The 16,431-nt window shown below is 54.7% G+C and overlaps 6 protein-coding genes across 6 annotated transcripts; 4 read left to right on the top strand and 2 right to left on the bottom strand.

Annotated features, from left to right (window-relative positions):
- Nucleotides 1-268: 268 nt before the first annotated feature.
- BU26DRAFT_281996 (uncharacterized protein) lies at nt 269-788 on the top strand. Its single transcript, XM_033821520.1, has one exon. The coding sequence runs from the start codon at nt 337-339 to the stop codon at nt 637-639; it is 303 nt and encodes a 100-aa protein (XP_033686388.1). The 5' UTR covers nt 269-336; the 3' UTR covers nt 640-788.
- Nucleotides 602-1,687, top strand: BU26DRAFT_281967 (uncharacterized protein). The gene is made up of 2 exons (XM_033821519.1): nt 602-1,538; nt 1,590-1,687. Exon 1 carries the CDS (start codon nt 939-941, stop codon nt 1,491-1,493), a length of 555 nt encoding a protein of 184 aa, XP_033686387.1. The 5' UTR covers nt 602-938; the 3' UTR covers nt 1,494-1,538; nt 1,590-1,687.
- Nucleotides 1,688-4,866: 3,179 nt separating this feature from the next.
- On the bottom strand, nt 4,867-5,471 carry BU26DRAFT_603812 (uncharacterized protein; the record flags this gene model as incomplete). The annotated part of the gene is made up of 3 exons (XM_033835465.1): nt 5,401-5,471; nt 5,243-5,286; nt 4,867-5,187 (listed from the first exon to the last, which is right to left on the bottom strand). The coding sequence occupies exons 1-3, from the start codon at nt 5,423-5,425 to the stop codon at nt 4,867-4,869; spliced, it is 390 nt and encodes a 129-aa protein (XP_033686386.1). The 5' UTR covers nt 5,426-5,471.
- A 428-nt stretch (nt 5,472-5,899) lies between these two features.
- On the top strand, nt 5,900-8,157 carry BU26DRAFT_424006 (alpha/beta-hydrolase; the record flags this gene model as incomplete). The annotated part of the gene is made up of 2 exons (XM_033823541.1): nt 5,900-7,389; nt 7,548-8,157. The coding sequence occupies 2 exons, from the start codon at nt 5,900-5,902 to the stop codon at nt 8,155-8,157; spliced, it is 2,100 nt and encodes a 699-aa protein (XP_033686385.1).
- A 3,171-nt stretch (nt 8,158-11,328) lies between these two features.
- Nucleotides 11,329-13,169, top strand: BU26DRAFT_603810 (uncharacterized protein; the record flags this gene model as incomplete). The annotated part of the gene is made up of 2 exons (XM_033835464.1): nt 11,329-11,995; nt 12,045-13,169. Exons 1-2 carry the CDS (start codon nt 11,510-11,512, stop codon nt 13,167-13,169), a joined length of 1,611 nt encoding a protein of 536 aa, XP_033686384.1. The 5' UTR covers nt 11,329-11,509.
- Nucleotides 13,170-14,197: 1,028 nt separating this feature from the next.
- BU26DRAFT_592568 (uncharacterized protein) lies at nt 14,198-15,280 on the bottom strand (the record flags this gene model as incomplete). The annotated part of the gene is made up of 1 exon (XM_033834841.1): nt 14,198-15,280. The coding sequence occupies one exon, from the start codon at nt 15,278-15,280 to the stop codon at nt 14,198-14,200; it is 1,083 nt and encodes a 360-aa protein (XP_033686383.1).
- Between the last annotated feature and the right edge of the window lie 1,151 nt (nt 15,281-16,431).

The raw sequence follows: 16,431 nt of genomic DNA, 5'->3' as shown, positions 1-16,431 counted from the left end.
CGCACGACTTTGGGGGCCATTTCGGCCTGTATGCGCGGTTATCTCGACCCCAGAGTCTCAGCTTCGAGGATCTCAGTCAAAACGCAGGTACGCGGCATGTTGTGTGAAGTACCGGCATGCGAGGCAAAGCGGCATTGCCAGAAAGGCAAGAATCTGCTTGTATGTCACACAAAGGGAAACTGCGTAATCCTCGCTGAGGCTCGCAAGGCAATCAAAATTGGCTGCCCTTCCACCGGCGAATCAACGTCCATAGAGGCTGTTTAGTTCAGGCTGCTGGGTGGCGTCGCTGGCGAGCCAGGATGCCTGGAGCTCTCGGTCAGGACCCGATGTGAGGCCATGAGGAACCACAACAACCTCAGGCACTCACACTACCAAAACGACGACCACTTTCGGTCCTTATGTATCCGTCACGCGCCGTTTATAAACCGGCACGGCCACCTTCACCACGAGATCGTCCCTCCGGCGCCGTCGCGAGCTCTAGCATGGAGCTCCGGTGCACCTCCTACCCCGTTCACGACACACCGGCCCGGCCTGCGAATCCCTCGCGAGACCGCTCCTTTCTCAGCTCAAACGCTCCGTCACGGGGCGTCTGAGGGACGCGCGGGAGAGGCGTTTTGCGCAGATGGCGCCCTAAGCTGAGCATCATCATTTCACGCCAGCGTGTCGCTTGAGTGCGGCCTCAGAGAGAGGGCTACAGGGCAACCATACTAGCCGGTGGCGGTGGGCCGTTACGGGCCTTTGCGCCTCGCCGTTATGGCTTGGGCATAGTCCTGCGTCCTCCATTTGGAGTATATGAATGGGAAGCCCACCCCCTATGTCGTGTTGCTTACTTCGTCACTCATCGAGCCCCCTCAAGGACTCAAGACTCCAGACGAACCACTACTACTTCTTCCACATCGCTACCTCACAATCCAATTTACCCACAAGACATTATCAACATGCCGGAGTACTGGTGGTGCTGCCAGTGCAAATCCGGCGGCTACAACGTCGAAATTCATTCGGCGTGCAACGAAACCTCCTGCCAGCACAAAAGGTGCTCGGCCTGCCCGACTGAGAGGCATGAGTGCCTCGATTCCTCTTCAGAGTTCGGAGACACGCACTCCGAATGCAGCGACGTCGCCCCCGATTCCCTGCTCGTCTCGAAGTTCGACTTTCGCGTCCCGAGCCCAGAACTTCCTGCAACTCCTCGCATGCCGTTGTCGATACTCTCCCAAGAGGGTATGAAGACTCTTTCTTACATGCCATCTGGCACATCCGACCACCCCGCCCTCCTTACGCACGCCTATGCTGCCGCCCTCGATCAGCCTTCCTCCCACAACGTCAACACCCACGGAACCAACACCCGTCCGAATGGGCACGGCGAGCGGGAACTCCGCTGGTACTGCTGTTACTGCGGCGATACAGACAACAGCTACAGATACCAGAGCCACTGCCCGGATTGTAACCACAAGCGTTGCCGCTATTGCACAGTGACGGAGATCATAAGGAAGTAGGGTTTTGGTGGTGGACACAGTTGGCTTGGAGTTCTTGAAATCGATGTGGGTCTACGCCTTTCTTTGTTCTTGCAATAGGCTAACATCTTCGTCTAGCTCATGGTGGCTAAGTTGTCAGGTTTCTTGTTGTTTCCTTTCTCGTCTGGAGTTTGTCGGGTCGTCCTTTCAATCTCTTATCCTTTTCAACTGATACCCTGTTCACACACCACACTATGCTGGCCAGAGCCAGGGGAATCTCTCGTCAAGCACTGCATAGCGTGGCGGCTTCGCCCAGCGTTCAAGCGTCATTGCATGTAGATATCCCGGTGTGTCTCCTTCCTCGCGGGCCAAGGGGAGATGCACATACCCGTGTCTTTCATTTTCGTCTCGTACATGTATCAAAGCACCAATACCCATCCTCAAGTTCAAGTTGACGTTCAAGCTTCGGTCACTCTGCAGCACTCTCCTCTGGCACAGCGCGATCAATGCGCCGGCCATCCCACCACAAACTTGGGTTTAAGCTTATTCGCAGCCACACGCCTCGCCTTACGCCTCAACAGCTTCAACCTCATCATGCGCACGCATGACATGCCGACTTACTCGTGCGCTCCACTGTTCGCACCGCCGCCCAAGTCCTCCCCATAAATCAGGCGACGCACGCTACAGCCCCAACCAGCAGCCTCACAGGCCTCTTCGCGAAGGCAAAAAGGAAGCTTCGGCAAGCCCTGTCTCAGCGCCATCAGGGGACTGCCGGATCAGCGCAAGCCACCACCATCAGCACCCGCGGCGGGCGCGCTTGTGGCGTCTTACCAGCGCAAATTCTCCGCCTAGACTTGCCGGTCCGCGAGGAATGGTTTTTCTCCGCGATCTACGCGGCGGCCGTTGATCGTTGGGGGTTGGGAGTTTCGCGCCGGTTTGTTGAGTTTTGCGCGGTGAACGGAGGTAGTTACGCGCGACGAAGACACACACTGAGCGAAGCAGCGACGACGAGGAGCACGAATAGAATACACGCCGCCCGTCCGCATGCTCGCGTGCTTGTGCTAACTCGCGCGTTACACTCAGCTCGACCGGCCGCTTCGCACAGCTAGCAAAACTCGCTGCCTTGCGATGCCTCGCCGCCGTCTCGTCTCGTCTCATCTCATTCCAACATAACTATTACGAAGTCCTCCCCTCCCCCTGCGCTTTCTGCCTTGCTACCCGATGCTACCCGTGTGCCAGAAGGTAGACTAAGAAGCGAGAACGGGGTGAATGTGCGCGCAGGTGACGAGGACGTTGGCTTAGGCTATGTGGCGATGCGTGCGGCGCAGGAGCATCTTCTTGACCGACCAGACAGGGCGTGCTGGGCAAGCTTCATCCTTCCGCCTGGCTGACGGTCGGTTTATTGCTCCTGGAGGATCGGAAGTGTGGTTCATTGTTCTTATTTGGAATGCTAGGCGCTGGGCTGGCGTACGCGCAGCATCTTGGGTCGCATCTTATCAGTTGCGGCTAACTGCCCGATGAGGCATGTTCTGAGCCCCGTGGATCGCAGTGCTAAATGATTTTCACGGCGGCGCGGTTACGTGCGGTGCGGCAGCAGGCGTCGGAGCCGAGGGTACATAATAATATCGATAAGGCGAAGCGAGGGTGCGCTTCTCATCTCATCTCATCTCACCGCAAAACCCTGGTTTCCATCGCCTTGAAAGAAAGGAAGGTTATATCGGTCCGACTATCCATCTATCTCTCTATGTATCTCGCAGGGCGTTGCGCCGCGCACCACCTCGGCTTCACGCCCTCTTAGCTCACTCCACTGCACTGCGCTTCCTCAGCGGACCAGACCATCTCGCACCGCCCCTCGCGCTCCGTTTTGTGCCCCTCGTGTTTGGTATGGCCGGCCTCTCGCCTTGAGCAGCGAGGGTGCGCCCAGCGTTTCAGCTACCCAGAAGACCCGCACGTCACGTTCTCACAAACAGGGCACAGCACAACCGCGTGAGAGCACATGTGCGGTTTCGTTTAGTTTCAGCCTGGGAATCGCCTCCCTGTTGCGTGCGTGCGCTGGGGGCATACATAGTGCGTCTGCAGCCCTGTCAGCCCTGTTGTGGCGTGCAGCGAGCTGGTGGGCATGACGCGAGATGCAGCAGCCGCACTGCGAGATGGGCATGTGTGCCTGGGCTGGGCCGGTCTTCGACCCGCCACAAAAGGGGCGCGAGGCTAGGCCACTGTTTGAGAAAGAAGGGAAGCCTCAGGGCAAGGGCGTGACCGCAGGATAGTAAGTAGCTGGAGCGGAACCGAAAAGCAGTTGTGAACCTGAGAAAGTCCTGAGGCTCAAGGCAGCGTATCAAGTAGATGAAAAGCTGCCTGATACTGCCTCGGATGGTGCAGTGCACCTTGAGCTACTTTAGCTCGTCCTCCTGCACCTGGGCACTGCTAAAGGCACGTGATTCACGCTCGCTGCGGCCTGGGGTGGTACAGAAAGAGCCGCTTGGGCACCACTACTGATGAACCTAGCGCTTGGGCATGAAGGATTTCGTGGTCCCCCGGACAGGAGAGGAAGTTCGCGCCGCTTTCGTCCTCTGCTTTCGGAGGTGACCGGTGGGGAACTAAGAGGGCCGGGGAGGAGAGCAGGCAACCGTCCCAAAGAGGTAGTGTGCATGCTGCGGCTGTAAGTGGTTCCGAGAGTGGCGAATGACCGGGGGAAGATGAGGAGTGTCGTTTCGATTGGTGAGAGTCGCCACGTAGGTCGTTCTTACGCATGTGCTTTTCGCGTCATGGGAATGCTAGAAGTGGAGAGCGCTTGCGGGCCACTTCCGCTGAGTCGACGCGCGCAGATAGCTCGCAAACTCTGCTCGTGCTGTGAGTGCCGAACTCTCCCTTTCCAACCGGTGAAAACGCAATATAGCTCAGCGCCGGCAGCGATGAGTCGAAGGAAATGTGGGGACGAGGGGAGTCAACCGTGACGCTAGGGCGCTTGTTGGCTGGATTGAGGGAATAAGTCAGTCCTCAAGTCATCGTCGGCGCCCCCGAGAACGAGCGGAGGAGTGGACGCTGCACCAGCGGTGGACGTCGAGCTGAGAGAGTTGCGAGGCAGAAGCGTAGGTGCATGTTGCATCGAGATCGGGATATTGATGAATCTGCGGTATGTTACACGTTTCTTTACTTGGTTTTGTACAGTTCAGTACTGATACAGAGAGGAGATGTCGTACGCCTGTCCATGCGGGCACCGAACGCCGATGAAATGCTTCCAGGTCCTCCGCTGCGTCCTCTTCTTCCTCTTACGCCTCAACCTGACACACCCACGGCTCGATCCGCTGTCGATAATGGCCAACGGCGGTCAAAAAGCCAGCGAACCCAGCTCTTGCTCTTTCCTTTCCTCGATGTATCGGCGCTTGAAGACCCTTGGCAATCGAATCCTCAATCTCTACTTCTTCTCCTCCTCACTCTCCTCCCTCTCATCCCCCTTCGTCTCCCTAACATCCTTATACGGCCGGCCTGCATAAAGCATATAGCCCTTCTCCTCAATCGTGCCCGCTTTCTCATCCTCCATCGCCCTGCCCTTCCCAAACGAGCCTGTTTCTAGCTGTCCTGCTACGGAAATCGGTCGGTTGCCGCGGAACCGCTTGCGCATGTCGATCTGCCCTTTTTTGCACTCGGCGTAGCCCTTTTGAAGTTGCTGGCATTGCGTGGGCAGCGTGTATTTAAGCGGGGGACGGAGGCAGTCGCCGGGAGAGTGGCGCTCGACCTGTGGTGTGGATGAGAAGGTGTGGAGGCTAAAGAGGATGAGCGGGGAGGTGTACCATTATGCAGTCTGAATTCTGGAGGCAGAAGGCCAGCGCGGCGCCTGTGGGTATAGTATGTTAGTTGTGGTTCCATGATAGCTGCTCTGAGGATGCCGCGGAGGTGGTGCGACGGCATCTTCGAGCAGCTGCTGGACGAGGAAGATCGAGGAGCTTACGTATATCCTTGCACGACTGGGGCATCTCGACTAGTTTCTCAATCGAGAAACGGTGTTTGCTATCGGTTCATTGACAATATGAATTGTGATGTGAAGCTCAGAGCTGCATCGTGCTCCCGCAGAAAGTTCCCCGGCAAAAGTTCGGCAATTGCCGGAGGGAGCGCTGGAGGTGTGATCTTCACATGCCAGGGGCAAGGATCTAGTGCCCAACGTCATGCCTCCGACAACACACTATCCATGCGTGCAGCTGTTAATCGCTTTCACATGGACTCATATATCTTGTGATGGAAGAAAGGTTCAATTACATACCCCTTTTGCTTCTCGCTTGACCACTTGCGCTCCCCCTTTTCTGGCCAACACACAAGTTCGCAAGTGTTGCTATCAACGCACACGACCGTCGCGAAAATCCCTCGAAGGACTTCACCCTGCTTTTCCAGCAGCTCAGCTATCCCACGTCCTCACGAGGAATTCTGCGACCAAAGCTGGAGAAGCTGCCGGGATGGCTCTCCATATACCCTTCCTCTCGCGCCTCCATCTGCGCGAGTACTTCGCCCTCGGCCTCTCAATCATCCTAATCGTCCTCGAAAGCTTTATCTCGGTCATCACCCTCGCCCTCCCAACGCCCATCATCAAACTCTGCTACCGCATAACACGCCGGCTCTTCAACCACCTCTCCTCGCCCTCCTCCCGCCGCTCGAGACAAAAGAAGAAGGGCGTGTGGAGCTCTATCGCCAATGCGTCGGATTTTGGGGAGCTGTGCGAGCTATACGGATACTATACGGAAGAGCATGTGGTGCAGACGGGAGATGGATACCTGCTTGGCCTGCATAGGCTGGGCTGGCGGAGGGGCGAGGAGGACGTCAGGGTCAATCCTGGGCCCAACCATAAAGGAGGAATGAAGAAGAAGGTGGTGTATTTGCACCATGGGCTGCTGATGAATAGCGAGGTGTGGGTCTGCTTGACAGAGAGGGAGAGATGCTTGCCCTTCGAGCTTGTGGAGAGGGGCTACGATGTCTGGCTCGGAAACAACCGCGGAAACAAGTACTCAAAGAAGTGCGTGCGGTGCAACCCCGCCTCGACCCAGTTCTGGAGCTTTAGCATGGACGAGTTCGCCTTCCATGATATCCCAGACTCCATCTCCTACATCCTCAACACTACGCATCAGCCATCGTTATCGTACGTTGGCTTCTCTCAAGGCACAGCTCAAGCATTTGCAACCCTATCGATCCACCCCAACCTGAACGACAAAGTCGACGTCTTTATTGCCCTGGCTCCGGCCATGTCTCCGAAAGGGCTTAATTCAGGAATCGTCAACTCCTTCGTCAAAGCCTCGCCAGACGCACTCTTTCTGGCATTTGGTCGACGTGCCATCCTTGCTTCTGCAACAATGTGGCAGTCCATTCTATACCCTCCTATATTCGTTCGCTTGATCGACGCTTCGCTCAGATTCCTCTTCGGATGGACGGGGAACAATATCGCTCCCCACCAGAAGCTGGCGTCTTATGCGCATCTTTACTCCTACACTTCCACTAAGAGCGTCGTTCATTGGTTCCAAATCATTCGCAACGGGACCTTCCAGATGTACGATGATGAAGCGCCTAATCCCATCCTATCAAATCGATCAAAGTACTACAAAGTCGCCAAGTTTCCGACCAAGAACATCAAAACACCCATTGTGTTGGTATACGGAGGCTCGGACAGTCTCGTTGATATCGACGTCATGCTAAAGGAGCTTCCTCGCCATACAATCGCTAAGGAGATCCCGCATTACGAACATCTGGACTTTCTCTGGGCTTCCTCCGTCGACCAGCTCGTCTTCCCGCATGTTTTCGAGGCGCTGGATCAATACGCAGGGGTCGAGCACACATCTGTTCAATCCCTAAAGCACAAGCGATTCCGATCGCCCGGCCGTTATCACGGCCTGCTTCCCGAGTCTGGTGCACTTCCTGGGCCTGAAGGTGATGATGCGGCCGAAGAGAGCTCGTCAAGGTATGTATATCATACCACACATAATAGCATACCTTAGCTCTGGTCTTTGAAAGCCGCTTTTGAAGGCTCTCAGTAGTTTATCCATAGCCTAAACGTGCTGGAGTGTTATCCCGTCCTTCTGACATAACATTTACTAATGTATATTGGCACCTTTACAGCCCGGCAGTCCTACGAGCAAAGAAGCACTCACAGAACACGAGGCGGATCTCCTTTACCGATCAGCCGCACGACTCTCCGCAGCCACAGTCCATGGCGGCCATAATGTCGAAGATACCTCACCCCGCCTCAAGTTACGCCGCCGCTGTGGAGCGCCATCACTCTCCGACTCACTCCACGAGCACCTTTCCGCCGCCCGCGCCAAAGGTACCGGTGCACACTATGGATTCTCCAGCCGCCTCCGTAGACGCCTCACAGATCACCGCCCGTAGCTCTACCAGCAGGCCCGAAGGCTGGTGGTCTTCAGACGAAGTCGCCGGAACCGGTCACTCCGAACCGCCAACGCCGACGCCCCATACGCCGCCGAAAAGCCCACGCAGACAGAGCTTCGACAGTCAGAAGAGCGGCAGGAGTGGTAAGCTGAGTGTGTTTGGTGAGCGGGGGATTACTGTTGGATTCGGGAAGGCGGTGAGCGGGATCGTTGGCGACATGGGAAAGGGTGAGGGGAGCGGGAGCGGGAGAGATGGTGAGAATTTCGGGGAGGCTCAGGGGGAGGGGAAGAAGAAAAGGAGGGGGAGGAGGAAGGCCGGGGTTGGGGCGGACGCGAATTGAAGGGCTGTCAAAGGAAGAGGACGCATGTTTATGTCGCATGAATGCTGAAGGCCTTCAGGCTCGTTCGATGTACATATGTTGGAAGCTCTTCAGAGCTTGTTGCATGATCCACCATTGAATGTTATGACCTCAGCTCCTGGGGCAAGACCATTCGCCGATGTCCGAGCGCTTATCGGTTACCTTAGTACCCAAAGATTCGTCGCACTGACATCTCCATCACCCATTGCATCGACGTTCCTCAACATTCCCGTACCGCCAAAATAGTACAATTTCTGAGAATACACGTGGTGGCCTTGCGTCCCCTCCTTAATTGGCTAGCTTAATTGGATCTGGGCAGGTATCAGCATTCCGCGTGCACATTCCATAACAATGTTGCAAATTGATCTGGAGCACGCAGGATATGTTCAAATTAAAGCTGGCTCACAAAGATGCGTCAGCGGCGTACCCTACGTTCATCATCGAAGTTCATCTGAAGATGCGGCCGCACGCCTTGCTTGTTGCTCTAATCGGCGTCGCAGACTGTGCTCTTGTGGTATGTACGAGGCTTAAATCCTCTTCACAGCCATCGTGACTGACTAGACAGGACCGCCAACATACGGAGCACCCGCACTCTTTCGTTTCCATTCTTCCATCCGAAACTGTTTATCCGTCTCGCAGTCACGGGCTTGGATTGCAAGACGATCCGCCGATCCCAACTAATGATCCCATTGCGGACCCGATCGATCGCAGCGGGATCTTCCTATCATACAAGAAGCCTCCAGTTGACCGTCCGGGATCAAAATTACAATGGGTCTGGGTAAGCGATGGCGAGGATGATGAGGATAAGCTTCCAAAGTCTGTGGACTGGCGCAACAAGTGGGAAGTGAATTGGATTACTTCAGTCCAGGTGAGAGTCTAGACCAATGTCCCTTGACCGGTCTGACGGCAATAGAACCAAGGCGCGTGCGGCAGCTGCTGGGCCTTCTCAATAACAGCACTGATCGAAGCTATGACGCGCATCCAACACGGCTCATGGGACAAGCGCAGCGAAGCTGATCTCCTCGAGGCTTCGCAACGAAATTGCCAGGCGGGATGGGACTTTGACCCTGCTTTTCAGCTTATTCAACAAGATGGCCAGGGCCTCAGCGATACCATGTGCAACATTTACTACGCTTTTGATCGGCCGTATCTCGGCTGCGGCGACCGCTCTGGAAGAGCTTTGCTGCTCGGCAACTATACGGCACTGGAAACTATCGATGACCAGAAGTGGTGGCTTCATAACATTGGACCTATCACTTGTGCTATTGACGTGTACAAGGATTTCTTTGAGTGGAACTCCAGCACCATGGGCGTGTATCGCCATGATCCCTCATACACTCAGCTTTACGGCGCGCATGCGCTCTTGATCGTTGGTTATGATGATGACAAGGAATGCTGGATTGTCAAGAACTCGTGGGGTTCGAGCTGGGGAGACGGAGGATACATTGAGATCGGGTAAGTAAGCTCAGTCCTTCCTCTAACTCTCAAGGAAGCCTTTGCTGAATCCATCTTTCCAGGTACGGCGAGATCAGAATCGACGACTTTCAGAACAACACCAAATACGGCGTTACGAACATCGATCCTGACCAATGGCCCCGCCGCCGCCACAGAAACGGCAACATCGTTCAGAGCGCGGAAGGGAAAACGCACCGGGATCTTGAAGCCTTCCGATCAACCGCTGACGGGAACCTTCTCTGGCTACAGCGAAACGGCGAAGGGCGTCGCAAAAAGTGGTATGCAATAAGCGATGAGATTCAAGCCTTCGGCTTCGATAGAGACTCAGAGGAATCACCGAACTACTACAACGCCAGTGATGGCGCGGTAACCGGACAGCCAGTTTTTCTCGAGACCAGCTTCGGGCGCCAGCGGGAGCTTCTGTACTGGGTGAAGGATAAGCTCACATTCTCGCATTGGTATTACAGCGCAGTGGACGAAGAGTGGTTCCAGACTGCTCCTGGGGGAGCGGATGACTTCGCGGAACAAAGCCACGGAGATATCGCGGGGTACCCAGGGTTTATCCAAAACGACGACTCCAACTTCACAGTGGTCGTCAAGACAATCCATAACGACGAATCCGCTCTTACAGAGGTACGCAGCATTCCTTTCCTATCTGTCCATTAGATCGCATAGACCCACAAACAACACAGTACACGCGCAACGTCGACATCGGCAAATTCAACGCCACGCGCTTCGTCGCCCCCGACAACATCCTGCAATCCGGCCCCTCGCTCATCCAATCCAACATCAACCTTAACCTAACGGCCAAACCCTCCGGCGGAAATCTCTACGTCGTCGCCCTCCTCAAGACCAACCAACTGCAGCTCTTCTGGCGCGCCGCCCACGAAACACATCTCACGTCCTGGCACGCAGGCGAGATCTTCGGCGAAGCCATCCCCGACACGCCGCCGGTCATGATCCAGGACTTCTGGGAGACGCGGTACGAGGACTCGATTGGCGGGTTTCAGCTTCTAGTCGCAAAGGACGGGTATGCGGAGCATTGGCAGCGTGTTAATGAGGATATTTTGGAGAATCCGCCCGTGGAGGGAGAGCAGGGGATGTGGGAGAAGGTGGGGGAGTTTGGCGATGGCGAGATTAGACATGTGTGGGGGCTGGTGCAGGGGAGTTTTAACTTTGCGCTAGAGGCGGTGGTTGAGGATGTGGATGGGGCGTTGTGGTATTGGGAGTACACCGGGGAGTGGAAGAAGAGGGCAAGACTGCCGGAGGGATATCAGGGTGGTGGGAGCGAGAGGGGGGACGCGGAGGAGGATGGCAAGGGGTTGCGGGAACAGAGCTGCTGGGAAGAGGATCAATCTGAGTAGGGCCTGCGCTTAATGGCATGGGAATATACGGGAATATGCCGAATAGATCGTGGAAGGCTTTTCCAAGGCCATTTCCGCAGTGATGGTGAAGTGGGAAAGAAGCACACTGAGTATTTTATGATTCTTGAGTAGGTACTCGTAACGAAGCTAGAACGATCGAATGACTCGTGGCCATGCCAATCATGAAGCAAGAACTGCAAAAGAGATGGAAAAAGCATATAAATCGCTCGATCAATTGGTCCTCTTAACGACACGTGAATTCGCGTAAATTACCGTCCCGAGAAACGTCAAACAGGGGCGCACGTACCCCGCAAGATCGACAACACGCGTTCTCGTCACACAAGGCCAGCTCTTCCTTTCTCATCCAATTCATGGTCTTTTAGAGATTCATACACGTCCTCTATAATTGCTTTATTACCCCCAAGTATTCCTAATATAACGAGCCCTGTCCTAGCGATCGACAATTCTTACTCCAAAGTAGCAACACTGTCAGGTGACCACGCTATCCCCACACCATGATATCAGAATCGCTGCGAAGCATCTACCAGCAATACAAGCACGACACCGATGTGGTTGCGTCATGGCTAGCAACAACAGCCAAAGCTCACGGTTATTCGAAGCCCCTGGGCTCTCAAACATCGGCATCCGCGTCCGCAACGCCCAACAAACCATCAGCAAGAAAGAAAGGTAAGGCACGCAAAGAAGCGAAGAAAGCGAATCCTCCTCTAGCATCGACTCCCTCGATCCCATCCACGGACCAGCCGTCTAAGCCCAAGTATATGCTCGCCATCAGGGACTTCGTGCCTCTAGCCGAGCACATCGCCGGCCTCGAAGATGCCGCACTCAAAGTTCCGCATTTCTTTGAAGTTGCATTGGAAAGAGCCATCTGGGTTCGGAGTTCCTTCTCCGAGAAACTGGCTGCAGCGGGAAAGACGCCAGAGATACCTATTTGGTTCTCATTCGCAGCACAAATCTATCTAGACACCCTGAACACCGTGAAGGTAAGCCTGCTCCGGCCCCGCAAAAGAAGGTATGCTAAACAAATCATAGATCGGCCGCGGCTGGGACGACATGCGGCGCGTAATAGCCAGAATGAAACCGTACGCGGCCGAGTACCCTCGCGCATGTCCGAAGCTAAAAGAGGTCCTGGACAATATCTCCCAGTGTATAATGATGGACCCCTTTGCCATGATCGCGCAAATGACCGGTAACTCGTACAAAGCATACAAGTTCTTCAGCCGCCACCCGCAGCACTGCGGGCTCTGGATCCATTGCGTGCGCAACCTCTTCCACAGCCACGCCATAGAATATGCCGCTGTCCCGGGCGGCGTCATGTACACAACGCAGCTATACCACGCGCTCCGGCAGGAAGGCCTGCTTGGTGAGCAGCGGTGGGAGGATCTCGAAACGCTGTGGAAAATGCAAGGCGATTCTACGTACTTCTTTGGCGAGCCGCCGACGACGTTCGAGGGATACTGGAAGAATTACTGTCTAGCTATGGGGTTTTCGGCAACGAGCTTTGCGGCGAACAGACGCGGTAAGGGAGTCAAGACGAACAAGGGTAATCTGCGCGAAATGAAGTTCAAGGGTATCACGTCCAGGCTGATCCTGCCGCGCATTGCGACGGACGGCGATCACCGCCTTCTCACCCCGGACACCGTGGAAGAGTGGATATCCCAAGGCGCCGAGGGACGAAGCCACCACTCCTCCTCGCCGTCCACCACAGACCTTCCTCCTTCTTCTTCCAAAGACAAAAAGCACTTCACCCCGCTCCTCCACCGCCTCGCCGCCGCCATCGCCTCCGAAATCCCCGACGTAACCTTCGACTACTTCACCATGCACGACAACTGCTGGGCCGTGCTGCTCCTCATCAAAGCTGAAATCGACAAGATGCAAGGTCCTACATGGAGTCAGCAGTACAAAGTCGACGGGCAGAACCTGCCGTTCGTCGTTGGTGTGGCATTTTCGGCCGCGGCGGGCAAGCTGGATGTCGAGCGGGATATCTCGCCGTCGATGGATCTGTTGCAAGGGGAAGCAAAGGTGCTGCAGCGCTGGTTGGAGGAGGGGAATGGGAGTGTGATTGCGGAGGCGGCGGGGAGGGAGGTGCAGATGGAGGAGCTGGGGGGTATGGGGGATCTTGCTGAGGGGAGGGAGGAGGGGTGTGCGCCGCAGTGATGCAAGCGTTGGGATAAAGATTGAAGTGTGTAAGCGCTCAAAAGTGGTATATCATTCATTAGAGTAGGGTTAGAACAATTCACCTTAGGTCACCTGCATATCACTCTAGAGATCACGACGCATCGCCCCGCTTCTCAGAGCGTGGCTTCGTTCGCGCTTGCATATTGTGATCTTTATAGCAAACCGCCCTCAAAACCGTTCGACTTCATGCACCCACCCCTAATTACCGCACTCTCCCTTCAAGCCCACTCATCAACCCCCATTGTAAAAAATACCATCTACTCACATCCCCCATCCTAACCTCCGGCTAACCACACCTTGCAAAAACAAGCTTACTCCACCTCACCCTCACACTTATAAACCTAGCCGTTTCGCCCACCATGTGCAAAGGCCTGTGATGCGCGTGGTGCTTTTGAGCTCCAATTTTGCACCGCGTTGCGGAAGAGGCCAGGGTTTGTTTGCGGAGGGGGAGCGAGTGTGTGAGTGTTGTTGGGAAGTGGATGGTGGGAAGGCGGGTAAGAAGGAAGGGGCGCATTGTGCGGTGCACGAGGCTCGTGGTAGAGATACTAGGGATGGTGTCGGAAGTGGGGAGGGCAGGGAAGGAGGGATGGGCTTCGAAGATTGGCGGGACAGAGGGGCCTATGCTGCTGAGGGCAAGGTTGTAAGGTACTAAGGCGGGGTGGGGCGATGTAAGGGCTGCTGTGGTCCGGGAAAGGGCTTTGATAGTGGTGGGGAGGGCATGGTGACTTGGGTAGGAAATGCGCAGATGCATGGGAGGTTTGAAGAATAGTGGGTAGGTATGTGTTCTGGGATTGCGTGATTTGGGTATGGGCAGAAGAGTAGTGAAACTTTAGGGTACGATGGGTTGAAAGCATGTTGGTTGGTCTTGATTGTAAAACTACACTTACTCGCTTGGTGATCGGGATGCTGACTCGTACTCAAAATCTGCTCGTATGTCTAAGATCTTGCTTGGGATTTAGCATACTAGGACGAGCTCTGCAGTGGCATGCAGGTCTCCTTGGTTACCCCTACGAGTCCGGACCCCATCCAAATAACTCAGGAGAATAATAAGAGTCATCTCGCCACGGGATGCATTTCAGGCTGAGCCGAATCTTCGACGACTTTCTTTGAATGTAGGCGTCGAACCATTTCACAAGAGGTTCAAAAACTTCCCGATTTGAGCAGCCAAGGAGTTCTGCGTAGTAATCGCCTCCACCTAGGGCAAGCGTGACAACCTCGAGCTTCGGGAGATCGAACAACGCCGTGAAATCGTATATTTCAAGCAGGTCCTTCTCATCCTTGAATTGCTTCAGCTTTCTATCGAAATGGTCCACAAAACATATCGCTTGTATTTCCACCCATAGGCGGCGCAAGCTGGTACAAAGGCCGATGGCTTTGCCAATGCCCTGATTTGCTTTCAATCTAATGCTGTCCTCTATGCGCATCTCGGAGATACTTTTGTAAGCTTTCCTGTCAGGTATGCGGTCGAGAAAGTCAATTAGCGTTGCTTCGTTAACTGCTCGACCGCCGTTCATAGTGATAGCCCTCCCTCGCAGAAGGGCGGGCACAGATTCCTCGAGAATTTGACGATTCGCGAAGCAGAAGGCCGGAAGAATTGGAGGGAACAACGCTTCCCCCGTAAAGAAGCTACCAGTCTTTTTACGCAAGACGATTGACTTTGGGAGGTCCGCGAACTTCGCCGCATAGACTATGTCGCGGATTTCCCTTGGCAGCGTCATAAAGCGATAGAAGAATGTCCTAGCAGAATCCGCACAGCAGAAGCTACTAGATGGCCGTTCCTCATGACTGCAATTGCTCCCCGCGCCTTCATTGTTCCTGTCAGTGGCGCTGGCAGGCGCCGCAGTGACCGGGTCGGTTGTTCCTCTACTGGCTGTGACATTTCCGTTGCCGATGGCCACCTCGATTGCCCCATCGGCAGCGGGGCTCGACGGCGCTGTATGGTATTCCCTACCAGCGTCTTCATTATCGCTCTCTCCGGCCGCCCACTCTTCGATGTCTTCCCACTCGTCGTAATTTTTCCCGCGTACCGGATGTGCCATACGTGGTCCGCGGACGACCTTGCGAGTAGTGCGGCGGTAGAAGATGCGCATGTTATCGTTCTTCTGAGCTGCTCTGGTTGTTCATTGCCGCGTGCGAGCTTTTGCGAAGTCAGAAGGGCTTTTATAGTTGTGGGGGAAGCGCTTGGTGTTGAAGTGAACAATGCTCAGCCGAAATATTGTTTTGGCTTAGGAACTTCCCCGTGTGTGTTCAATGCTGTGAATGAAGAGATTGCCTTTTCATCTGTGACCGCCTTTAGTGACTGATGACTACGTCCTATTCGGAGCCCTAACTAGAGCCCTTGGTAGGATTAAGGCTTGGATGCCTTCACTCGATAGATTCAACATTCAATCGTGTTCTCGAACATCATCCCGCAATCTCGGTCTCTAGCCGGGCAAGAAGGTGCTCGAATACTTATTCTTCTTTGCAGCCATGGCTGGGTTCTCAATGTTCTCCATCGGCGAATCTAAGCTTCAGAGTCCTGCGATTTGGTACGGCGAACAACACGCCGAGGGTGCATCGCGAAAGAGCTCCCACAGATAGCGGAGCAGAAGGCGGTCAACGGTATTTCGGTCGAGAAAGTCAATGAACCGCTGTGCTTAGTGTTCTCATAGGCATCGTCCGACTTTTCTGCGTTCGTCCGAGTCCCGATTGAGTGATCGGCTTCACGCGCTCCTTCTCATGGAAACTGTGCTAGACCTGTTGTCATCCAAGCGGGAACTGTGATCCATAGATAGATAGTACGACGGTGGAGGACGCGCATCTTGTCGTGAATTCAGGATGCGACCGTAATCGAAAAGCTTCAATCCGCAAATTGCCTCTTCGATAGAGGCGATTTTTTGTAGCGTGAATTTGGCAAAAGGTGGTCGCGTGCAGGTGTGAGTGTGGAGTGTTCGGTTTGTAGGAGGAAGTCAGTGTAGTCGTCTCCTTTGTTGTACCTGTATAAATGTTTCACTGCTATTATTGCCAGCGTTCGTCACTGGTGGTCATTTTAGAATGTTGGGCGTGAAGTCTTGATTTACTCTTGAAGGCCAGAACGAATTGCATTACCAGAAACAAATTTTAGGCCGGCAGAAGCACCCGACGACTTTCACAGCTTTTCCTGGATAGTAGAGCGTGTTGGAATTTGGCGTACGCCTCAGTGACATGTCCGGAATGGTTGCCAAATTCGCAGAGCCCGGTGAGTCGAGGTGAATTCGTGGCG

Source organism: Trematosphaeria pertusa (genome assembly GCF_010094035.1).
Source record: "Trematosphaeria pertusa strain CBS 122368 unplaced genomic scaffold BU26scaffold_5, whole genome shotgun sequence".
In the NCBI taxonomy this organism is placed as follows: domain Eukaryota; kingdom Fungi; phylum Ascomycota; class Dothideomycetes; order Pleosporales; family Trematosphaeriaceae; genus Trematosphaeria; species Trematosphaeria pertusa.
The sequence above is the reverse complement of the archived record's forward strand: the minus strand, read 5'-3'. Positions and strand labels throughout refer to the sequence as shown.